Source organism: Sphaeramia orbicularis, chromosome 5 (genome assembly GCF_902148855.1).
Source record: "Sphaeramia orbicularis chromosome 5, fSphaOr1.1, whole genome shotgun sequence".
Taxonomy (NCBI): domain Eukaryota; kingdom Metazoa; phylum Chordata; class Actinopteri; order Kurtiformes; family Apogonidae; genus Sphaeramia; species Sphaeramia orbicularis.
In genome coordinates, this window is record NC_043961.1 from 55,380,234 (window position 1) to 55,405,772 (window position 25,539).

The following is a 25,539-nucleotide window of genomic DNA, read 5'->3' on the forward strand; positions in this document are numbered from 1 at the left end:
TCTGGGTAAATTGACCAACACTAAAGCTTAAGGAAGCTGAAGGGTATTAAAATGTACACACCCTCAGTAATCGTATTATCTCACCTTTCAACATTTCAAGATTAGTACAATCAGTAAGTGACAAACTGATGGATAATGACACTTCTGTCTTCTTGTCCTTACAAGTTCTGTAGATGAATTTCTTTTTCATTTCTCTGTGTGTCAGAAGCTTCCTCTTCAGTTGTAAAAACCAACTTGGTTCTTTTGGTTTCAGTTTTACTTGCACTCTTTTTCCAAACACAAGAGTAAACTACTATAACCTTTGCCTTTATCACACCACATTATTTTTACTGTTGTGATCTCGTCATAAACATGGCCACATATACAAACCGTAAAAACAGGCTACACATACAGCAAAACTGTTCCTACGTTAAACTGTAGATCTCTTCTTTTAAACCTCTTACACCAGTTAGTACAATCAGATCTACGTGACTAAGAAATCTTGTCTCTTATTTTCCACAGAATGCCAACATAACTCACTGACTGACAAGTCTTTCCAACATAAACAATTCAGCTTCTTAGTTGGGCGGTAGTATATATTCAGCTGCCAATTTTCTTTTTTCTTTGCATTCAGGAGAAACAATTCCTCTTCAGAGGGACACACACAAGAGCAAGAAGTCAAGTGAAAAGCACTCCAAATCCATCTGTTTGGCTTTGGACCAGGTCCTCTGCCAGTGTACATGCAGACTGATGGGACACTTCTTTTTATTTCCTCTATTAGTCTTTCTTTTGCTAGATAAAAAATGCAAACAATTTGTAAAAGTTTATACAACTCAAGAGCAGTAAGGCAACAGCACAGGGTAAATCCAGTGTGTGTTTTCAGCCCACAGACATGCTCAGATACAGTATATGGATGAGAATAGGTAAGTTCTTCTGACACACACCTTGTTTTATCTGCTTAATCTCACCTGTGTTTAAATATCTGGAGTGTTACATGAGTTTCTCACCTTCTTGGTTCCATACATGATTTCAAGGAAGTGTTGCTCTGCATCCTGGAACCTGTGGTCCAAAATGGATACCATCTTCCTCACCACCTTCATTATCATGTAGTTGTTCAGCAGGCTGCAAAAAAAAAAAAAAAAGATTTGTAACACTGAATTCTTCTATACCACTCCATTTTTTTTATTTTACTGCATCATTTTGACATAAAATGCACCCATACACTGTAGTATACAATCAGTATTTGACAAATAAGTGATAAAACACTGGTATAACTGACCTCTTATTTGTTTTAGTTATGAGGTCAGACACTTTCTGGAGGTATTCCTTGGCATAAACAACCACTGGCTCCGACTCATTGAGCGGCACAGGAGCAAACACTTCTTTAAGGTATGGCATCCAGTCCACTGCTGGAGCCAAAGTCTGCAACGCCACAAAAAAAAACACATAAACAAACACTGACACGTGTCGCTGACAAGATTCAAAACAACTTTAACAGTAAGCTACATAACATTTCACTCTCGTGTTGAAAGTGTCCCCACCTCTCTGCTCCCCAGAGCATTGGTCAAGCAAACAATGGAGTGGGTTTAGAGAGAAACAAGTGAAGCAGAAAACTAGAACGAGTGTTTCACATAATTATGTTCTGAAACAACAGTACACACACTCAATAAGCACAGCAACACCATTGCAAAGCTCTAGGGTAGCGTGCTGAAGCACACACTTCCTCCTGCTCTTCCTCCTCCTGTCTGCGTCCAAAAGACACGTCTGGTAGACAGGAGACAGGCAGCAAGGCGTCCGCTTTGTCTAGAGTTTTGTCCCTCAGACAGACTTGCATCACACGAACAGTAGAGCAGTAAATGCACAGAGCAGAATGAACTAGAGTCCTTCATTTTTATACTGTTCCACCCTGTTAATGGCCGCAGACACAAACACACTGTTCAGAGGTCGATGCCAAGAATCATTCAAACCCAGCAAAACAAATGGAAACTAGGATACATACACGAGTAGAGGGTATTTGCAGGTAACTACATCCCCACACACTGACACAAGGTCAGAGGTGACGACTGAAGGGAGTCTATATATTGTTTTTAAAGGAAAACATTACATATCTTGCCTTTATGTGCTGTGTACTATTGTTGCTTTGCTCAGCTGATGAAACAAAAGCAGGTGACACTCACTGTCAGGTCTTTGGCCTCCATCTTGTTATAGATTAGTTCCTCATCCCTTCTTTCCTCCTGGGGGATTGTGATGTTGGCCAGGGTTGTTTCAAAGTCCACAATCTCCTCCATTAATGTCTGAGACGTCTCCTTTGAGCCACCAAGAAGAACTCCCAACTCCACCAGGAAGTCAAGGTATGCGTTCAGATACTGCAAAGAAATCAGCAGAGTGAAGTTGGTGGTTAGTGGGGAGACCAGCCAACTGTGTGTGTGTGTGTGTGTGCGTGTGTGTGTGTGTGTGTGTGTGTGTGTAGTAAAATCCAATTAGGAAAATAATCCTAAACTATGCAAATACAAGCTACTATGCAGAATTTCCCCCTGCAGCTGAAATATTTCTCTTTTAATATCATACAATTTTCCTTCCTTGTCTGCATTAAGTCTTGGGATATTTAACATTTAATTGTTTTCTTCTTGCAATTAAATTACTAACCTAGCTGCGGGCAACAATTACGAATTTTACTAACTTCATGAAAACATTATCACTTCAGAGTAGTGTGTGTAATAAACAATTTAAGGAGGAACCTTTGCATTTGCTGTTTTGTTGAGGTAGTAATCCCGTGAAGGTAGTCCCAGACTGGACTGATCCACCTGGAATGAAAAGAAACATTCTATGAGTTCCAGTTCTCCCTAGATTTCACTACTCACAAAAAAAAACTTGTTTTTTTTTTGCCACTTCGAGCATGTGGGCTAAAAGCACTTGCCAAAGATCATATCTTTTTGCAACTGCGCATTTGTTAAGGTCCCATGACTCCTAACAAAAGAATAGTCTCATGTCAAACAGGCAGTGTGAATGCAAAACCATAGTGAGTTTATAAGGGACATGAAAGAGTTGACACCTAAGGGAAGGTGGTAAAATCTACTGAGTACATTTTTAATGTAGACAGTGGAGATAGAGTTATAACGATGAAGCTTTCCTTACGTTTTATTTTTATTTAGGCTGCCAGTTAGGTGTTTCTTTTTAGTTTTACACAATTTTAGTTTAATTTGGGTGCAGTTTTAGTGGAGTTTTTATGTAGTTTTAGGTCACTTTCACACCAACCCTGTTTGGTTTAGACTTTCCAGTTTGATCAAAACTAAATCTGCAGGTGCGAAACCTCCCCCGGACCACAGTGTGGACCAAACAGCTGGTCTTTAGTGTGACCAAAGACAGGGTCTCAGTGCAGATCAAACTGAATCATGCTTTGGTTCATGTACAGTGTGAAAATAGTTTTTGGATAGTCTGGACTTTTGGACAATCACAGGAAGTTATGCAGGGCAATGGACACGAAAAACAAGAGAAGAAAAACAAACTGAAGACTAAAGAAGTAAAAAAAAATGAGCTGAATTAACTTCGTTAAAAAACATGCTGACATCAGATACATGCCGTTTATAAATGGGGATGTAGGACACATAAATAATGATGGCAGGACCCTAAAATAGCAATGTGAAGCACACCTAATGAGATAAAATGTAAACAATGCAAAAAACATAAATAAATCATGGACTTTTAGGGGTAAAAATACCTGTGTTTCAGGTATGATGAGGAAAGTATTTTATAAAAATATAAGATGAACAAAATCAGGCGTCAAATCTGATTTAAAAAACCACTGTTTCCATATTGTAAAAACCCAATTAATGAAAAATTAGACTAGATTACACTAGATTAGACTACATTTAAACTAGTAGAACAACCACAGTGCAATTCAAGAGGGGAGGCAAAAATTAGGCTTATTTTTTACCAGTTCAGCTTTGTTTTATTTTGTGTTGCTTTGGTCATTGAAGTTCATTGAATTTTGGTTTGTGTCATTTTCATTTTAACTTAGGTTGTCAAAATTCTTTTTCACTGCTTGTTTCTGTTTTAGTTTTGTTTTTCTACTTTAAGAACCCTGAATGCAGATATACATTGTAGATAAAGGATAAATCTCTAGCCATCAGACCTGGATGATGTTGCTGTTGGAATTTTTGGAATCTGTGCTGACAAAAACTGTGAAGAAGGGCGAGGTGCGGTAGTTCGCTGACACCATTTGCAACACTTCCTGGAAGTTGTCCTTGTCCCATGGTTCAGTCAGGGCCCATCCTCCTAACTGGAACAGACAGTGTTTAGGATTAATGCTCAGAGATGGCCAGATGCAAAGAAACATTCTTTTAATATAACTGAAGTAGCAAAGAAGAACAATGTGTTTGATGTATAATTACTTAATAGGCAAACCTGGCTGATTAGTTCCTGTAGCGGCTTAGCTCCTAAGTCCTCGATTTTGGCCTCATTCATACAGGCCTGATAATATCGCTGGGCTTTTTCCTCAGCCTTACTCAGACCTTTCATCGTGGTATTTTCTACACAAATAAAGATACAGATAAGTTACACAAATGAAAAACAAGCCAGTTTGCATAACTCTCGGAAATGAGCTAAGGTTCAGGACACCTTCGCCTGAGGTGAAGGCAAATAAGGACACTGAACGCCACACAAACAAAGATCCTGACCTAATAAATGCTTCATTACAAGCATATTGTGCTCCCACAGGTTGCTGAAAGGTCCCCAGCGAGATTTGCCCTCAGGAAGGGGGTTACTTTTCACCCAACCCCCACAAGCAAAGTTGTAGAAGTCATGACATGGGTCTACAGTTCGGTCCAAGGCTCCCATGATGGCACTGGACACAGTAATGCATGGCTCTGTCAGGCATAATCCTGGGTGAGCTGGAGGAGAAAAATGTGAGAAAGAACATTTTTTAATTCATTTTTAGATCTCAGCTTCACCCAGTTTCTTCTATGGGAAACACTATCTACCACTAAAAATACTTTTGAAGACCACAGTGGACAATGTGAAATAATTCATACTTTGACATTCAAATATGCATGTGGGTTTTTAAACCATCTGGAATCTATTAAAAGAGTTATCAGCCTAGATACACAACCTGGAAGGATTTTTCCAAAAGATATTTTCTTAGAAGTAATTAATCCAAATGTAATGAGTGTTCGTCAGAGGTGAAGTCATGCAATAATTATTAGTCTTATTAGCGAATGTTTCAAAGCTAGATTTTGAGAGCGTCCTTTCCCGTCTCTCTACATGTGTCGTCCAGAATTACTCTCTCTTAAATTTTGTGTTACATTTTGTGTTACTTTTTAAACTACACACACAAAACTTATTTTAACAGAAACATGTGAGGAGAAGGTGTTGAGGGATGTTTCAGTGCTGATCATCTTGGGGGATTTTTCAGTTCTGAACCTTCATATTTACACTTTCACCATCAGTCCAAGTAAGGCATGAAACGCAGATGGAGATAAAGTTACCAGAAGTGAAATGGTTAGTAGCCCAAGGAGAATTCATACTTGTTCCTTTTATTATTTCAAAGTGAGATGTGACATGTGGCTCTGAATAGGAGGAAGTAGCATTAAGTTTCCCATGGTAAATTTGAGGAAACCGACACAGATGAGACACCGCCTGGATGTGATGGTAAATCCACAAGCCTTTTTCCAAAATGAAAAAGCTCAAGGGAGTGCTTCAGATTTGTTTTCATGCAGCATAGCTGAAGGTGTGGCTTTGTTTTTTTGAAAATAAAACACATACAATGAATTAAAAATCCAAGGCTTACAAGCATTTGAGTCCTTTTACTCGTCTTACGGGCAAAAGTTCACCAGTTTGATGAAATTCACATTATTAAGTCATAAAAAAGTTATAAAGTATTCACTGACTATTTTAAGAGCCTCCTCACTTCCAGGGTATTAAGTTCATTATGTGTCTAATGGACATAAAAGGATTAAGCATTCTCTCACAGAGTTGATTATTTCCGGACACTCAGGAAACGTTTTATTACTTTCCTCTCATGTACAAATAGATTTTATGAATGGGAACGGTGCGTGCCAAAAATAAAATAATTATCCAGGTCTTAAGGATATTCCATCTCGTTTCCGAAGATGATTGCAAGATGCTTCAATTTAAACATGTTAATCCCATGAAAAATAAAAATGCATGTGCTCCTTTTCAGAGTACAATCCAGAGACAATTCAGTTTAGTTCAAAATAAACCATAAATAAAAAATAAATAAAGTATTCTGAGGATTTTCTAAAACATCCTTCCTTGTGGAAAGGTTTGCTCTCCCCTTTGTACCGAGCATCATTTTTGTCTGTTGAATTGACTCACAGTTCAGATTAAACATCTTAAATCTGCACTTTCCTCTGAAGTTGGACAACCTCACAGCAGATGTTTCTATTCACTTTTCTGATTCTATTCATGTGCCCTCGTGGCCCTGAGTTTAAACAGAAATTCAAACTCACTCTGTTTGTAGAAGACTCCTGTCGTGATGAGAGATATGAACAGGCCGACAGACACAATGCACACTAAGAACAGCAGCTTTCTCTCCCTCGGCGTCCTCTCTGGCCAACATGTGGGAGTACGGCCATGCAGAAGAGTAACCTGCACACACACGCGCGCGCGCACACACACACACACACACACACACACATAAAACTGTGCTTTAGAGGGTCCACAAAGGCAAACATCACTGCAACTGTCAAATCCAGCTGGTTAAATTGGTGACCTGCTGGTGGACCAGTGCTGTGTGGCTGGTTCAGAGGATGGCAGTCAGATTAGTGGTGCTCATGTAACTGGTCAGTTTATGGCAGATTGTAACGGAAGACACAAACACAGAAGCAGTAGTACATAATATACTGCTTCACAGAACTTTCCAACAGTAAAATGAAGCCCTTCGATTCGTCTGTCCTCTCTCAAAAGCTACAAACTCTTTGACAAAAGCATTTCAATTAATCTCTGAGTTCCTGGTTAAGCACTGCCCAGGTTGGTTAGTGTGTGTCATTAGTGGCTTTTTTCCATTGGACATATGTGCAAAACTTTACCGATATTTACTAAACGTCAAAAAAACAGAAGTGTATAATGTCACTTTTTCCATTAAATCACAAATGCAATGATTTGTTTATTTATTATCAAGCGATGTCACGAGAAGTCATTTCATAAACATGGCGACGAACATAAATATCACGTTGATTTACAGATATACTCATTATTATTATATATTACCCCTCTATCCCATGCTAAATTAAAAAATGATTGGGTTTCCTGGTGTGTCCCATGTTTCTTTTAAAACTCTTCTTCTTCCCTTGTAATGCCTGTCAACATCCGTTTTTTTTTTCTTCCCCTTATTTATGTGACTCTAGTTGCAGAAAAAGGTCTTTCCATTGCAGTTTTGCATGGTACACCAATTTCCCTATGCCCGAAAAACCACATATTGCCAGCTCAAAAACTTTTCATCAAAAAACAAAAATTTTGGCAAAATTAGGTTACCATTAGGTAAATTTTTATGAGCAAGTTATATTCGCACAATTTGAGGGTCAATGGAAAAGTGACTATTGTATGGCCTTTTTAAAATTAAATACATACGAAATTAAGTAAATATGAAATTCTTATGCTATGTTAATGCTCATTACAGAAAATAAGTCAGTCATTTTACAACAGATAGGTCATCTAACTGAATCTATTCGCACCAGAGGGAAACATTATTTTAAGAATTAAGACAAAATGACTACCAATGATTACCAATGATTATTATGATACAGAACATGGACTTCTTACATTTTCTGGGGTTTTTTGTCTTTATTAGTGATAGTTAGAGACAGACAGGAAGGGTGAGAAGGTGACACGGAACTCAAAGCTACCAGGATGCCCCAAATATGCACATTTTTGAAAACATTATTAAAACATTTGAGAAGCTCTGCATCACACTTCCATTGTAAACGAGTGCAGAAACTAGTTCCTACAAAGTGGGGAATCTTACCAGGTGCTGGGTTCACTTGTAGGAAATAACAGCAGGTAAGAAGGATATGAGCAGATAAAAATGAGATGAGCCAGGGGATGTGATATGGAGTTATGGAGCTATGAGTGCAGTAACTTGCATGTGAGCTGGTTAATGGGGATAAGTGCTGGTAATTGGGGTAAGGAGCTAACTATTATGGATATGAGCTATTTGCTGGGGATATGAGTTGGTAATTGGGGTTAAAAGCCAGTAACTGGGGATATTATATAGTTAATGGAGACGTGAGCCGGTAACTGGGGTGGTGAGCCAATAATTCTGGATATGAGCTAGTAACAGGTGATATAAGTAAATAACCTGGGATATGAGTTGGTTAATGGATATGAGTTTGTAACTGGTGAGAAAAGGAGCTGATATATGATACCTACGAACTGTCAAAACATGGCTCAAATTCCTCAAGTTGGTTACCTGCTATGAGCTGAAGCTTCAGTTTGTTAACATGTATGAGGACAGGTTAAAATGTCTCTAAATCACATAACACTCACAGTAATTGAAGTTCTTACGCTGAACCCATATAATATGGAAAACTGCACTAGTTTCTCAGAGATTTAATGACAAGGTTGGTTTCAAAACACAATAGTTTCTGTGTCGCAACGCTTTCAACCTTCCTTCTCAGAAAAGGTTATTCATTCTTCTATTGTTGCCTGACTTCTAGTTTAACATGCACCTATTGAGGATATTTTTCATTTGCCCCAGATTTAGAACAGAATAATACTGGTGACCTGTATCTGCTTCATTTTGTGGTTTACTTGTAAAACAATGACAAAGTTATGAAACGATGGTCGGAAAGCCAACACGTAAGTATGGTAGTTGGAGGAAAAACAATTACTGTGTCTGTGATTAAATTTTTGTAATTAATAATGACTGGTGGGTTACAAAATGTGTTCCTGCACTTTTCTACTGGATGTTGATTCAGTAATATCTGCCAAGAGAGTTTATTTCCTACAGAAATGACTCCAAGGGCCACTTATAAACCTTTAGCGCACAGGCCAGTCTTTAATATCCCTGTGTAAATAAATGCCAGACCCTGAAGCCCAAATGTAATGTACTGAAGTAAACTACCCCTTTGTAAATAAAGAGCCAATTTACTCCTATTAACTAGGATGAGAATTCAACAGTCAGAGTAAATGTGACCAAATCAAATGCCAAACCCACAGTAGCTTGTTAATCTCTGGAGCTCAGCGTGTCAGGGTGGTTTGGACTTGAACTGGATTTCTCAGTGTAACAGTGAAAATCCCATTGCTAAGCCAGCCCTCTCCTCATCTGTAGCTTATTGCAGTCCAGTAGCCACTTTTATTACTAAAAACCACGGTGAAAAACATAGCAAAATTCTGAATTCAAGTTCTTCAGGTAGTTTTCTGGTCAACTGGGGAATCTGAGGAATGACTGCAGTGAAGGGCTGCTTCAGCTGCTTGTTGTGAGGAAGAGGAAAGGGGCTCAAAGTGGCAATGAAAGACTTTAAGAAGGGCTCAGAGAACATGGGTTAGCGTTGCTATTATTACTGTTCACTCAGCATTAATTAAGTAATGTGATAAGTGGTAAACATACACAAAGGTGTGCCAAAAAGTATAGATAAAAATTAGTCAGTTCCAACCTATCTGCTTTTATGTGAGGTTGAGATTGCATGAGGTGGTGCGCCCCCCTGTTCTGTTTTGTTGTATTATTGTTTCAGACAAAATTAATGGTCCGTAAAAGGAAATTGCAGGAAGACAATGTGGACATAATCATCAAAACTTTCTATATCCATCCTATTTTATTTTCTTGAATGATTAAAACTGTAATTAACATATTTGATCGACATTTGCCTCTCCAATAAAAAGATAATTAAAAAAAAAAAATTAGTCAGTTCCAGTTTTAGTGAGTTCATCAGGGATATAATCAGTTCAGGATTACTAAAGTTAAATGAGCATGATTTGTAAATGCTTGATTATTACTTTCCCATAATACAAAACACATGTCTGCTGTAACAAGAGTAAGACTTGCTGCTTATTTGATGCTGCACAGTTGGTTTAAAATTATGTCAAATGTCTACAAACCCAAGAGACACCAAAATACTAACACTGCAAGCAAGCAATACAAATAAATAAAAAAATTAAATTGCTTTTCATTCAGTTGTCACCATAACTAGCTGCTCTCAATGCATTAATTTATGCATTGATGTATTGAGCTGTATTCAACGTATGTATTGTATTATGTGTTAAATCAAAGATATTGCAACTTCTGCTCCATGTCACACTGAGTTAAAGCATCCGTTGGCTACTGTAACATATTACAGCACATTTTTGGACAAGAAAATAGGGTCGATCATAAGAAGTGTCAACTCTGCTGAAAGTTGTATGTACCTTATGTTTCAGCATGGCAGCAAACAGTACAATGTTGTAATTTCAGGCTTCATGGGCTTTTACTTCACATGCAAAACTTAAATTATTAACTGATGAATGGCTCATGTCTTCCAATAAGTGAATCTGAAACTGAGGCCTTTAACCCTACAACTGCATCATTTGACTTCTATTATATATATCGAATATGGTTTATTCATTAGACTGCTACACTGTTTCCACGTTTACCTGCATGGGCGACGATGGGTAGATGTCGTCACCTGTGGAGTCCACCAGGTCCTCCTCATCCAGCGTGGCTCTCTTATACGTTGACATCTGAAAAGTTAAGTGCAGAAAAGACTCCCTCAGTGCTTCCATGCTCCTTGTCGTCTCCCGCTGACGTCTGTGAGAGCGAATGTGTGTGCGTTTGTGTGACGTCTATATCTCTGATGCCCCGCAGGCTTCAGGGTAGGGCTTCCCCCTAAAATCCATCTGGAGGAATCTGGTTTGTCTGGTTGGAGCTCTTCCTCTCAAGTGCTCTGCTATCAAAGAGCCTGTCTGTCCTTTTCTTTTAAAAGCACCTCTCTGCTCCTTTCAACCCCGACAGCACCCCGCTCAGCCCCCATGGCGTTAAGCAGACACCCCCGGGACAAATGTGACAGCACCAACAAAAGCTCCCTCCCAAAAGTCCCGGTAATATCTCCTTGTGGGTCCGGTTGTCCTGTTTAACAGTTTCGTGGCTTTTCCCAGAGAAACTTTTTTTTTCTCCCTAGACTTCCTTGTGCACCCAGACTAGGCAAAGACGGAACTAGTGAAAAACAGGAAGGAGCACTGACTTGACTTTAGACGATTACAACTCAAGAGTTGAGGTAGAGATTGTGCGTGTGTGTGTATGTGTGTGTCTGCGCATTCCCCAATGTGTTTTCACTTAGATTTGGGGAGGGACCCTCACAGTTGTAACTCACTCCCCGTACCATTTCTATAGGACATGATACATACGGGGGGAGGAGCCTAGACCAAAAAAATGCCCTCTTCCCATTCCATGCTTGTAGGCGCGTCCCGTGGCAACCGTTACCTGATAGCCATGACAGACGGCTTGAGTCGCGTTTAACCCCTCACCCACAGACCATTAAAACAGGAGTGGAACAGGAAGACATGTTTGATGAGAAAAATGGCAGGTCCCAATAGGCCACAAGTGGGTGGTGTGTTGGTGTGGGATAATGTGGGACGTAAACAAACACTCATACCATGAATCAAGGATAATATTACATTTGGTCTCTTCCACTCTACTTCACACATGTAGCTACTTGTTGTTGTTTTCCAGTCATGCTGCTGAAAATACGAAGAATCAGAAAGTTCAAGAGGAATGGAGAATGAACTTATTTTGCTCTTTTTATTTAAATCAAAATTAAAAAAAAAAATCTCTAAGTTGACAAAATTAACAAAACATAAACAAAATGATCATTACAAAAGTATCATTACAAAAAAAATTTAACCACTGATCACCTGCTTTGAATGTTTTGATCAAGCAGTGTCTTCACTCTGAAATAACTTTGAAATAAAACAGAGGAAATATAGAAACAAAATAATCTTCCAAATGAACAAAATTTAAAAAAAATTGCAAAGTAATCAATAAAGTAAAATAAAAATACAACTAAATGATCCCCTGATCTGATTAACTTTGGTAGATGGCTAAAATTTGTTTAGAGGTCTTATTTACGTCGTTGTGCATAAGAAATCAATATAAGTGAATCCCCAAAGGAACTTTGTGTTGGTAAATGCAAGTTATGCAAATTTACAGGATTTCAGTTCTGTTGCAACATGTTGATGGTCATATAAACTATGTTTTCAGCTCAAAAATGTCCAATTTCATCACAATTAATGCTATATTTTCATGTCACAAATGGCCAAGTTATATTTGAACTGAATTTACCTGAAAAACAAATATTCTATTCTTTTAGATTCCCCAATTTTTCTTACAAGATTATATACTACTTATCACGTTTTATTTTTACAGGTTGCAATATGGAGTATCGGGCTGATCCATCCTGCTTATGTTATGCAAATACATACATTAACAATGTCACATGTCACTTTTTAAATCAACAGTTTTCAAATAATAAGCATTTTTATAAAGAAATAACAATTCTATATTATTATTTACTCTTTAGTATGATGATAAACTATGCAATAAATAATTATGATACTAGTTTTTGCACAGGGATCATTTCTGGAAATGGTGACATGGCTGCCGAGCATCAGTATGATGGGATCTGTAACAACCATGTCACATCCGTCCACTGCCACATTTCATGTTTTTGTTAAGCTGTTATTGTTTTAGATCCACAACACTAACATTTATGAATAAGAGGATAATTAGCAATAGTAAGTATATAACTTTATTACTAATAAAGTACTGGTACTGACCAGATCATCATGGATAATGTCACATCTGTCCACTGTCACGTCCGTCCACCAGCAAAAGTTTTCACATACGCGTTATTCAAAATCCATTATTTCTGAAAATATAGCTTCCACTGTCAAATAATATCAGTAGTCTGTGCACAAATGTATTAGCATTATTTCAACACATTTCTATGCATTTCTTACAACTTTTTTTTTGACAAAAATGGCCACTCATTTGACCCCCTAAGTAAATTTTAGCCGTAGATTACTTTCTACTGTTTTACAAACTCTCAGTATTTGGTTAAAACTTTGTCATACATTTAGATGCAAACCTGACTTTAATGTGGTCAGTCTCGTACTTTCTCTTTAGCATTTAAGTGGGGACATTGTCTCAATAAGTAGGACACTGGGACAAGGGATACAACTGCTGAGCGGCCCCTCATAAACCTTGACATCTGGGTCTGGTCCTTGACCTGATCACCCTACATCAGAAAACTGAGCTACATAAAACCAGCAAACAACCTTTACATCCTTGTCCACTCAGTTCACTAAACACCTCCCACTAAGAATGTTGACCACAACACACACCCACAGGACATTTATTAAACCGTTCACCTGAGCTTTAACTTTTTACATCAAATCTGACAAATTCAAGCAAACCTGTGTAAATATTCTGTTCCTGCATCACACACACAGATGGACAATGATGTTTAATTAGTTACATACTAACAACAACTATTATTATCTTTAGGTTTTGAGCCCATATTTCAACAAATAAAAACTCATCCTCCAACCAAAAAACAATCAACAACTGGACAACAACTTTACAACTTACCATTTATTTATGAAGGTTACACAAATAGAGCTGAAACTTACAAAAACACAGGAAGCCACACACTGCAGGGGTACGACTGAATCACCTCAGGCCTTCTGGTACTTTTTCTGTCTTGCACCTGGATGCTGGCTTTAATGTTTTGTTTTTTTCTTTAGGTTCCTCTAACCCACCACAGCTTAAAGCAGCGTATGACTAATCACAATTTTTTCTTCAAATTTGTAAAACCCAGTGATAGCCTAATTATCACTAATCCATTAGTCTTTCAAGGCTTACGCACCTGAATCACTTCCCGACACATCACTTGGGCCTTTTCAGAAATTTTGTCACAAAGTGCATTGTGGGAATCGTAATTCCACGCAGCCGCAGCAGCAACAAATACAAAGACAACAAGCAATGAAACTGTGTCCGCTACCGGGTCACAAGAAATGGAAGGAATCGCTATAAGTCAACTGTCATCTTAAACGGGGGGTGTGATGGTGAAAAACAATCCTTAGACATCAGTTTCATGGTATTTTCAGAATATGTCATTGTGTAGGCTTATCATACACGTACTGTAGGGAGTGAGTAAGCGGTGAGGGTCCGGCCATTTCCTGTATGTATCCTGTATGCTTGCGTAAGTAATAAGTAATACATGAAGCACAATTAATGTCATAAGCATGACCAGTGCTGGTACATTTTAAGACTTACAGTTCTATATTTTGACCATAGAGACAAGTTTAAATCCATAAATATGAGATTTGTAGTTTTTCTTGACCTGTTTCTTTTGTTTGTGTCATTAATGTTATATTTATATTCATCTTGTTTTGTCTTTTACTCATAATTTAAAATCATTAACAACTGTCTGGTTACTTCAGCTTTCACTGAGGACCAAAAATCAGCCTTTGCACTTGGACTAAATCATGAGCAGACTTTTATTATGCTAAATATTAGTAACAACGGATGTAAACATCTTATCTTATATGATGACAGTTTTGGCATGTCGCCCAGCTCCACTAGGATTGCAACAGTTTGCAGTAGTTACTTCAAATCAATTATTTATGGCTGGTCGTGTCCTATGGATGAGGGCAGTGTCGTCCTGGAAGAGACCCCTCCCATCAGGTTTTTCCTTTTCCACATATATTAAAGCTGACACCTGTAAACAAAGTATCTATATATAGCTGAAAGATGAGGCTCTAAAGTAGCTTGTTTGCATGTAATTTGCTCACACTTGATTCCGTGAAAGGGCTAATAATTAACCTCACCCTGGTGAAAAGACAGTCCACTCTAGACTGATTGCTCAATACAAACCAACAGACCTTAAAGATAGCAGGAAAACTGATATCAGTCTATATTTTGTCTACTTTGAAATGTTTTGATGACTACAAATGTGAGGCTGATATAGAGCAGCTAAAGGCTGCTGCTGATCCTCATTTTGGATACATCCCGTCATGGAATAGCTTGCTCTGGCTCGCATCTTTCTGAGTTAACATCCATTAAACACAACACAATCCAGATTCAGTTCTTTTATAAACACCAGTAGAAGGCTGTCGAGTCAGAGGTCCATGCTTTATTTTTGCTCTCCATTTGTGTCATGTAAACACAGCAGACCAAAAAAAAAAATCGTCTTCATACGGTGAGCTTTCCAGAGGATTCCGGGAAAATGCAAGAGCACAGATTCCTGTTTAATCTTGTTTTCTATCAGGCAAGATGCCGCGAATCAATCCCAGTCTCACCAGGAGGACTGAACTGACTCATCTTAACCGTAACTCAAAACATCTCTGTGTCCCGTACCAGTATTATTATCAAAGTATGCTGAACTGCAACAACAAGCCCAAGTAAGTCACATTATCAGCTTAAAAAACAGGACAGCAAGGACAAAATATGAAGAGAAGGACAGGACCAGGAAGAGTTAACAGACCACCAACTGTTTTTAGGACACATTTGATTGCATAACTAGTTTCGCACGACCTATCGCTGAAAGCAAAGTACCTAATGGAGGTATTGACGTTTCTCTTTCTCGCTTGTAAATACATAATGGATTAACCACAATCGATACATAACCTACATCTCAACCACAAATCTTTAAAATATCACAGCTGTTCCACTTAAAATATAAAATACTTCCTATTACAGTCACTGAATTTAAAAAAAAAATACACTAATATTTCCTGCCAAAAAGGTGGGGGGAAAAGAAATGCTGCGCTCTCCTTCAGATCACAAACAGCAGCAGTTACTGGTTCAGGCCAAGTTGTTCTTTTAACACATGTTTCTGAACATTTTCCTGGCATCGCAGGCCATGATGCAGATGTGTTTTACAGAATTTGTACATGTTGCCACACACACTACCTCCCAGCCAAATCACAGTTCAGTGACAGCGCTGCTTTCCTCTTCCTGTCAGAGAGATTCAGTGATACTTATGAGGAAATGCGTCGCAGTTTCTATTTCATGCAATCAACCTTGATTCCCACAAGATATGGATATTTAGTCTGACTTTTTTAAAATCACTTCCATTTAGCACTTACAAGCACAGAAGGAGTTTTAGATTTACAGACCTGTGCAAGTCTTAAGCCACCTTTGGCTTTAATGTTCTTTGCAGAGTTGTAATAAACATACTGTACAGTCTTCAATACTGTGTACATATTATTTCAGAAAAGATCATATGTGCAAAGTATTAAAAACATGCAAAAAGTCAGTATTTAACATGACCATGATGAAAAATGTCACAAACATTAAGAGTGCATTAAAGATGGCACCTTATGGCTATAAGAGGTAACTGCCCTTTGTGCAAATTGTAGATAAGAACCAAGAATACTTTTCTTTAGATTCAGTGCTCAAGACTAGATCTAGTCTGACAGATTTAAGAACTGGTACAGAAAGAACACTTTCACTGTTTCATGAACCTTACCTAACAACACTAAGATTTTAAACAAAGTAATGTGGCAGAAACATTAAATAAATAAAAATAAATGTGCATTAAAGATGGCACCTTATGGCCATAAGAGGTAACTGCACTTTGTGCAAATTGTAGATAAAATACTTTTCTTAACATTCAGTGCTCATGTATGAGATATAGTCTTAAAGATTTCAGAAGAACTGGTACAGAAAGGATGCTTTCACTCTTTGGTATACCTTAGGTAGAAATCAAATGTGCATACACTGACATGTTAAACAAATCTCCGGTCCGTGCGGGGGCCTTCTGCCATGTTTTCAGAGGCCAAACATTGCAAACTGTACATGCATGCCTGGAGTGCTGATGCTTCTCCAGGAAATGAGGAGTACCACTGTGAGTTTTTCCAAAGTGTGGTAATTAAACACAGTTTTAATGACAATTAGAATTTGAAAAAGTAATACTAACTGTCAGGAATTTTACCGCAGTTTATCATTATACCAGTAATCATTACATCCCTAATTTTAATTCAAGAGATCTGAGAGGATATGAAACTTCTCCTCCTCCCCTGTGTTTTCATGGTATAGAGGATCGACCCTGTGATGGAGATTGTGTCTAATCACAGGTATTTTCAGACAGGTAGGAGGGATATAAATGCATTATTGACCGTCACAATTACCAATTGATCAGATTCTATCAGATGTGACATGGCTTCACTTTTCTGTAACAACATGAAACCAGGTTCAGCTCTATTTATACAGTATTTAGCCTTTGGATTTGGACTGAGAGATGATGCTGCAGATAAAGTACGTCTTTTCAAATCTTGGCGTGTTGTTTACTCAGCATCTTTAAAGGTCCCAAACTGTTCAAAGCCATTTTATTCTCATACACCATGAACCACTGTGTGAAAACAACAATGCAAATTCACCTGCAGTTATCTTCTATTTTATTACCCCGGCCCCCCAAAGGGGGAGGGGCAAGAGTATTGTTTTTGGTTCGGTTTGTTTGTTAACACTTTAGCAGCAAAACTATTGATTGAATTCATGCCAAATTGGGTTTATAGATTGCCAGTGACCCAGAATAGATGTTATTACATTTTGAGAAAAGCAGGTTGAAGTTTATATTTTATATGATTTTTTAAAAATCTTCCCATTTGCTTATAATGGGCAAAATACATGCAAGGGGTGGGATTTTTTGTGCCTGGCATCACTTGTTTGGTGTTGCATTGATTATTGTAGTTACTATTTCATTTGTGTTTTATCATCTTTGTTTTAATCTCAGTTAAGGTTTGCTAATATTAACAAAGACTGGCCTCATGCACAAAATTTTATGTAAACACACATAAATGAATCTTACAAATTGAATCATATTGACAACATTTTTGAACAAAACTGCTTAATCTTGACACCAAGAATTACATATCGTTAGGCTCATAGCATAATTATGTAAGTCACATTTTTGGCCAAATTGTGATATCTCTGTAACTTCACTCTACTAATACGACATAGGCAATTATGCTATGAGGCTAATATGTAAACCATGAGGCCATTAGTATGCTTTAATGTGCAGCAAGCCAGAACAGGTGATTAGAAGTTCTGTGAAATAACATCTGTAAAAACGGTAACCTTCAGTAGGAGTTCCTGTTGATGCTCTAAATGAGTGGAAGTCACGCAAAGTGCCAACAGGGAGCCATCTGTAAATCCAAAATGATACAGGCCTCTTCTAGGTCGAGGTCACTTCTGGACAGTTTGTGGCCTGAGGCTCATTGTGTCCCACAGGGTATGAAGATGTCATTACTTTAAAAATAAATATAAATAAATAAATGTTAGTGAGAGAGGTCAGTATTTTACCATTATTGGAAACATTGCGAAGCTGTGGCCTCTGGGACAGTAAATCACAAACATGCGTCAGTAATTCGTCACTGATCCTGTAAACCAGATGATTATTTGTAGCACGCAGGCATTCCTCCAAGAATAACTGTAGTATGTTTGTGTTTGGGATTCGATGCCGAACAGAATGGAGCCTATAGAACTCGACGGTTTATTTCTGAAGGGGAAACTGAGAACAATGCAATAACGTCTTGAAAAAGAGGAAGAAGAATGAAAGAAATGAATCTGATGGCTGGACATCTGTGGAGGAAGAAGGAGTGATTGATATTGTGTCTGATGTGAGCCTGATGTAGATGAATATGAAATCTGAAGTAAGGTGGTTCAGCCAATGACTCTGGTAAGCCAGGCACACAGATGTGGGTTTAGGCTACAGAAGACCAGTAATTAAAGACTTCACGCCCAAACCGGCCCAACTGACAATCTGAGCCGCACATACTGTATGACGAGGTACTTCATATTAGCGTCGACATCTATCTTCTGCTTTTCGGTTTTGAATGACAACATCTTCTGAACTGTCAAGATGAGCCACAGGAAACTAAAACCCACAACTACACACACCAAACAAACTTCCCCTTCAGGCTTAATGGGATCAGTTAACTCTTTCTCAGATTGCTATCCTTAAACATTCCTGAAATACCTCAATGCCACATGTAAATATGACCACACTTATTACTACAAGATAAGGCTAACACAGTCTGCACCATGTGTTCAATGCCATCACCAAAAACACAACAGTCTTCACCCACATTGAATGTTAAGCTGTAATGAAGTGACACAATCTGCTCTTGACCTGCATTTGAGGTCAGAACCCGCTGCCATGTACAGCATGCACTTGTGTATACGTTGCCCATAAGTTCATATATCAAATGAAGCAGGACTAAACAAGCAGACTGGGCTGATGACTCAACATGTTGACATTCATAAATGCATCCAACTGCCAGTTCAGCTCATAGACTTCATGTTTGTGCTGAGTCCCCAGTGTTGGCAGCCTGAAGGCCACAGATAAAGACAGAGTTGTCTCAGGCTGTAGCTCCTGACCTCTGACGTCAAAACAACACTGGAAATTTCTGCCTCCACAGAGCAGAGATGTTTCCTTTACAGAAAACACCCTGATAATGAAGTTGTACTGACAAAAAGCTACTTTTCCAGGCAATCGGCTTTTCCCTGCATTTGAATAGGATTGTTAAACTAAGCTGAGAGACTTTTAGCGGATTCATAACACTTTTGGTGTATTTATAGTCATGCATACAGTACGTACTGAACCTTCATTACAAAAAAAAAGAAGAAAAAAAAGAAAAGAACGCTGGCACTTTCACTTGAAGGTTGTTAATATGTAGCTGCAGCTCTGAAAGATTATTTGCTAACAGGGAACACTTAGTTATTCTTCAGTGCACATTTCTGGAGCTCTAATGTAGAGCTCAAGAACATTGTGTTCAAACACTCACATAATATTTTTGAGCGAAACAATCAATGGCATTTTGTTTCTCTCACTCTCTCCAACAGCTATTGGTATTTTATAGAGAGCAGTGCATTATGGGTTGTTTGCAGCATTGATGTTACTTGGCTAATGAGTACATTTAAGCCAATTTAGAATAATTCTATAGAGTTACTCAGCACAAAATGTATGCAGTTAGTCCACTTTACCTGGAGTTTTGCAGCCACTAAGAATATTCAAGTCAGAATGACAGTGAGATAATATTATCATCATAGCGCCACCTTTACTGCAGAACTAAAAGAAAACTGCAGTGGCAACATTGAGTAAAATACTTCAAAGGGGTCATATTTTGCTAAACCCACTTTTATTAGTCTTTGGTTCATTTATTTGTGTATTTGGACCCTAATAGTTGAAAAAGTTTGAATTTGAACCCTCCAGGTGCTGCAAAGTTATCTTTATATGAATTCCGGCAAAAATCCAGTGGATTTCTACAACCTGTTATAATTCCTTCTTAATTTGTAACGTTTTATAACTAGTTAGGTCACAATATTTGCACATATAAGGTCAAGACTTCAGACGAACATTTCTCCAAGTACGACATAAGTGTTTGTCGCAGCACCGGTTGTAGTAAAAACTGAAAATATGTCCAAACTTCAAGCCGAATACCTAAAATGTTCAGCTGTTGGTTGAACGGGACAGAGCAGCACAGCCAACAACCTGGAGGGGGTGGGGCGTGAAGTGGCTCATATGCATTTAAAGGGCCAGGGCTCAAAACAACCTATCTTGTGTCATTACTCAGAAATAGGGTTGAAGATGGACCTGTGAAGTTTAATTAATGAAGAATTCAGACCCAAGCATAGCATTTAAAGTTAACACAGACCACAGGGAAATGTTTGAAAATGCATAATTCCATTTAAAAAAGCAAAATATCACTTCTTTAATAAAAACATAAATGCACCTGATATCTGCTACGGACTAGTCACTATTCAATTATTTTATTATTCTGTAATAACATTCTCCAATTATCAGGACAATTAAATAACTTGTTTGCCATTGTATAAAGTCTCTTTTTTTCAGATGCTGTAAATTATTTATTTATGATAGGATGATGTCCACCCACTTCAGGAAAAATATAATTTAGCCAAAATATATATCACAAGATGATTCATGATAACTTGCCTGTTGTGTATGTGGTTCTCAGACATGACACAGGTAGGTCTTGCACCACCATCACATACCGCTTCAACGACAAGTAGCCAAGTTTCATGTTCCGTCATCACCACAATACACAATAAGTCACCCAGCTTCTCCTGCTGAGCATGAGATCACAATTGAAAGAGTAGCACTTGGAAGCTTGCTCACAATGAAGGTTTAAGCCAAGACGCAGACAGATAACATGAGATTACTTGCTCCTGCTGTTTTTAGGCGCCCTGCAGCACAATCACACGTGACCGAGGTAATGAATAACTGCAGTGTAAACCCAAGCTCGACATACAGGGTGATGTGCAGAGTTATTAAACTAATCATTTCACTCACGCACGAACTAGTACAGCTGATAATTTGTCTGAGTTTATTCCTGTGTGAAAAAAAAAGTACATTCAGGTCATATTTAAGCCAATGGATATAGGTGTGGATTAAGAGTAAATAAAACAGATCACAAGTTCAGAATGACGGGAAAAAAAATCAACAGCAGAGTACACTATGTGTCATGCTAACCTCAAAGTGATGTGGTCCAAAAACAACACTAACGTACTTTCATTTCTCCTTTAACTAATTCATACAATGAGATGTTTTCATGTCTCATTTAAGAAAGAACCTCTATTAAGATACCTGATAAAACTTCACATCTGCTAGTCATCTCACTGGATCTGGTTCTACTCAAACTCATTTGTATAAAACTGCTGGAATTGGTATTTTTTCTCAGGCAACTAGTTACAACTTTCCCTCCAAGTGTCCTTAAAATAAATGAGTTCACAAAAACCCAAGCTAACATGCAGACAGTAAAAGTAAATACTAATTTCATGCCGCACTAACCGTCAAATAACAGTGAATATGCAGCTGTATTTCAGCTACTGAGTAATTTGTGTGGGTTTGGTTACAGGTGGTGGATTTATTCAGCAGAGGCTAAAAGGATTTAAAAGTCTACTTAAAATGATGAAAATGTTGAGTTCTTAAGCAGCTTTATACTTATACTCCACAACATCTCAGAGGTGAATATTGTACTTGTCACTTCCTTATATGTGACAGTTTCAGTTTCCTCGTTCTTCCTCTTCAGTTTTTCACCCCCTGGCCTTTCCAGTGAAAATCACATATTGTCAAATGGGTTAAATGTTTGTGACAAACTGAAGGACTACATGTTCCGTTGTGGTTGACAACATCCTCCCATTTCCTATTCTAAGTAAACTCTTTAGAAATTCTTTTGCATTCTGTGGAAAATGTCACAAAGCCAAAATCAGGTTTGTTTATTTTTTCTGAGCTTGTGAAAAGTCAACTTTTCAGATGTATATGGTAGGATGTTATATAGCATGTGATAAATAACAGTAAATTTAACTATCTAACTGTATTTTAACTACTTAAATGAGCTTAACCTTAACCCTTAAAGACCCAAACAGCCACCAGCAACCAAAACCGTCTACTGATGTAAATGTTTAATAACTTCTGAACAACTAAACTTATCAATTTGTTAAAATAATTGAAAAATAATAAATCATCTCATGATAAAATGCAGTTTGTCATCTTTTCATTGTCATCAGATATGACCCATTTGGGCGTTCAGAGGCTCTGTAGTGAACATGGAAACTGTCACCTTCTGCAACATTGATTTCTGAGTGAAATCCATGTAGTTTGATAAATGACAGTGACTGGAGACACTTGTTTTTATGTTCAATTATTGATGTCCTTGCTGAAAAGAAATCACCTTTTCTTCAGTTTTCTCTGTTTCTCATAATAACCCTCAACTTTAGTCTGAGCTTTTACGAACATCTACATCACAGGTGTCAAACATGTGGCCCGGGGTCCAAATCCGGCCCGCTAAAGGGTCCAATCCGGCCCCTGGGATGAATTTGTGTAATGCAAAAATTACACTGAAGATATTAACAATCAAGGATGTTAAATTTTTTTTAGGTCAATTCAATCTAAAATGGATCACACCGTAAAATATTATCATAATAACCTATAAACGATGAAAACTGTAATTTTTTCTCTTTGTTTTAGTGTAAAAAAAGTTACATTACACAAGAATATTTACATTTACAGACTAGCCTTTTTGAAAAAAAATGTGAATAACCTAAAATCTCTCAAGAGAAGTATGTGGAATTTTAATAATATTCTCCCTGTTATTTAATGTTTCGTGTATTTGTAGATCCACTGTGATCTCTAAGTTGTGATTCACATGTATAAATGATTAACTAAGGCGTAATTTTGTTAACATTGCGCTTATTTTTCTTAAGAATTTACAGGTTGTTCATATTTGTTGGAGTACAATTCATAGATGTAAACATTTTCATTACGGAATTTAAATTTTTTCTCTCAAAAGTTATTATTATCCTATTATTTATATTATTTTACTGGTCCGGCCCACTTTATGCCATATTAAGCTGTATGTGGCCCCTGAACTAAAATGAGTTTGACACCACTGATCTACATGATCAGTAAATTAACCCTTTCATGCATAGTGGTCACTCCAGTGGACAGTTATTCTACAGCTGTTCTCTTGTATATTCATGGATTTTGTTGTTTTAGTTCCATATCAGCCAACACAGTGGACGCTTATGCATCATCGCATTCACTGACATTCATACCATTACTGTAACTTTCCTGTTCTTGATAAACCTGATCTGCACTAACATATTTGAGTGTAAATCAATTAGACTGTAATGAACAGTTTCTTTTAAAACAAGTTTTTTATGCATATTATCTGAGTAATAGCTAGTATTATAGTATGTTAAAATGTGAGAAAACATCATATTAGCAGCATTTAAAAAAAAAAAAAAAAAAATATATATATATATATATATATATATATATATATATATATATATATATATATATATATATGGTTTTCACACAGTATGACAGTAAATACATGTTTCTTTGCTTTAAAAATTAAACAAATGGTGTTCAGCCTAGTGGACATTTTTGTGACTCCATGATAAATAGGTTCATAAAAAACATTTCAATCACTTTTTTCATGCCTAAAGAGGAATTAAAAAAAAAACAAAACAAAAACACTCAGGAAAAAAAAAAATCTTGATTAAGGCTCTCATAATTCTGCATGAAAGGGTTAAAGACACAAAAACACCTGATTTCCACTGACACAAAAGTAGAACTGGGTCTTTATGGGTTAACCATCTGCAGCAACAAAATGCAAAATACACCTTAATGCAGCAGTGATATGAACACAAAGTAAAAACACTGACAATGACTGCTTTAATAGACTTTTGATACTTAGATACTTTCTGAATGCAGTACTTTTACTTGTACTGGATACTTCTTTCACTACATGTGAACACAAGCACAGATGAGTAAACCGTGTGGGTGTTAAAACTGTTGGTGAATGACTGAGACAAGTTCAGGAGCATGCAAATCAACACCGGAAATGCTAGCAATCAACATCATTTCCACGAGAAGCTGAGTGTTAAACCTATGTATTCTCACTCTACATCGGAATACTGCACTGATTGTATAACAGTAAAACCACAGTTACAAAAATACTCCCAAACACACGTGATTTCCAGCATATATCCAACGTTGTGAAACATATATAATTGCAATAGAGGACTTTTAAGACATATAACGGTTTTTGTTTGGGAGGGAAAAAATGTACTTCTATGTCAACAACAACCGCAAACAACTTAAAACTATCGACTCCGGCGTGAAACGAACACGTGCTGTTGTGTCACTCGTGAAAAACGTTTAAACAACTCCTCAAGCTAAACTCTTTATGTTTTTTTTCTTTACAACAAACTTGGATAGTTGTTTTAAAGGGCATGAACTTACCTCGGTGTGTGTGACTGTGTGCTGTGTGTCGTGCTCTCTGACCGGGGACACTGAGTGAGTCTCAGCTAAAACAACCAAAGATTGCGCTTCTGCCTCAAGATAGTTCACATCCCACCGCGGCGAGTTCCGTTACCCCGGAAATAGAGGGAATGCAGATACGTCACTTCCCCCCTGGGCCACGCCCCTCTAAGTCAGACTGAGTGGCAAAAACAAACGGGCTCTACATGGCGGAGCATAGCAATAACTACAGTGAGACCGGGAAAAATGTGGAATATAACGTGAAATTAAAGACAATTGGACTGGACATGGATCCATACAAGCTACTAAACAACGAGTGGTCTACGAACATTGATCTGTGGTCGGAAATCACATATCCTGACATTTATATGAACCTGATTGCAACGCCAGGAAAATACCCAATGCAAAGGCTGAAAGCATACAAAAGACAAAGAGTTGTTGACATCCTCGTCATCGTTAATTAGAGGATTACAGCTGGTGAGTGCTTTCAATTCAACATACTATTGTTTTTGAGGTTTTCTGTCAGTGCAGACGTATTTTCTTGGCGGTAATTGCCAGGTAAAGGCCCAGCAGTAGTGCTCACAGTTCACTTCTGATTTACTGGAGTTGAACCCTTAGTATTGATCCAAGTGAATGGACGATCTACTGGTACTTTGGATATTTAACCCTTTCATGCATAGACGTCACTTCAGTGGACAGTTACTCTACAGCTTTACTCTTGTATATTCATGGGTTTTGTTGTTTTAGTTCCATATCAACCAACGCAGTGGACACTTAC

General features: G+C 37.7%; 1 protein-coding gene across 3 annotated transcripts in view; it reads right to left on the reverse strand.

Moving 5' to 3' along the window:
• Nucleotides 1-24,866, reverse strand: part of ece1 (endothelin converting enzyme 1) — a 32,823-nt gene extending 7,957 nt beyond the window's left edge. The window contains exons 1-10 of one of the 3 annotated variants that reach the window (XM_030134755.1): nt 24,744-24,866; nt 10,564-10,650; nt 6,447-6,585; nt 4,656-4,868; nt 4,384-4,508; nt 4,112-4,258; nt 2,718-2,783; nt 2,157-2,345; nt 1,259-1,401; nt 987-1,101 (exon numbers count right to left, since the gene is read on the reverse strand). In XM_030134755.1, coding sequence (XP_029990615.1) covers nt 987-1,101; nt 1,259-1,401; nt 2,157-2,345; nt 2,718-2,783; nt 4,112-4,258; nt 4,384-4,508; nt 4,656-4,868; nt 6,447-6,585; nt 10,564-10,650 — 1,224 coding nt within the window. In that variant the 5' untranslated portion in view covers nt 24,744-24,866. Of the gene's footprint in view, nt 1-986; nt 1,102-1,258; nt 1,402-2,156; nt 2,346-2,717; nt 2,784-4,111; nt 4,259-4,383; nt 4,509-4,655; nt 4,869-6,446; nt 6,586-10,563; nt 11,188-24,743 lie in introns of those variants that run through there. The other 2 variants (XM_030134754.1, XM_030134756.1) reach the window with 2 other exon arrangements.
• Nucleotides 24,867-25,539: the final 673 nt, after the last annotated feature.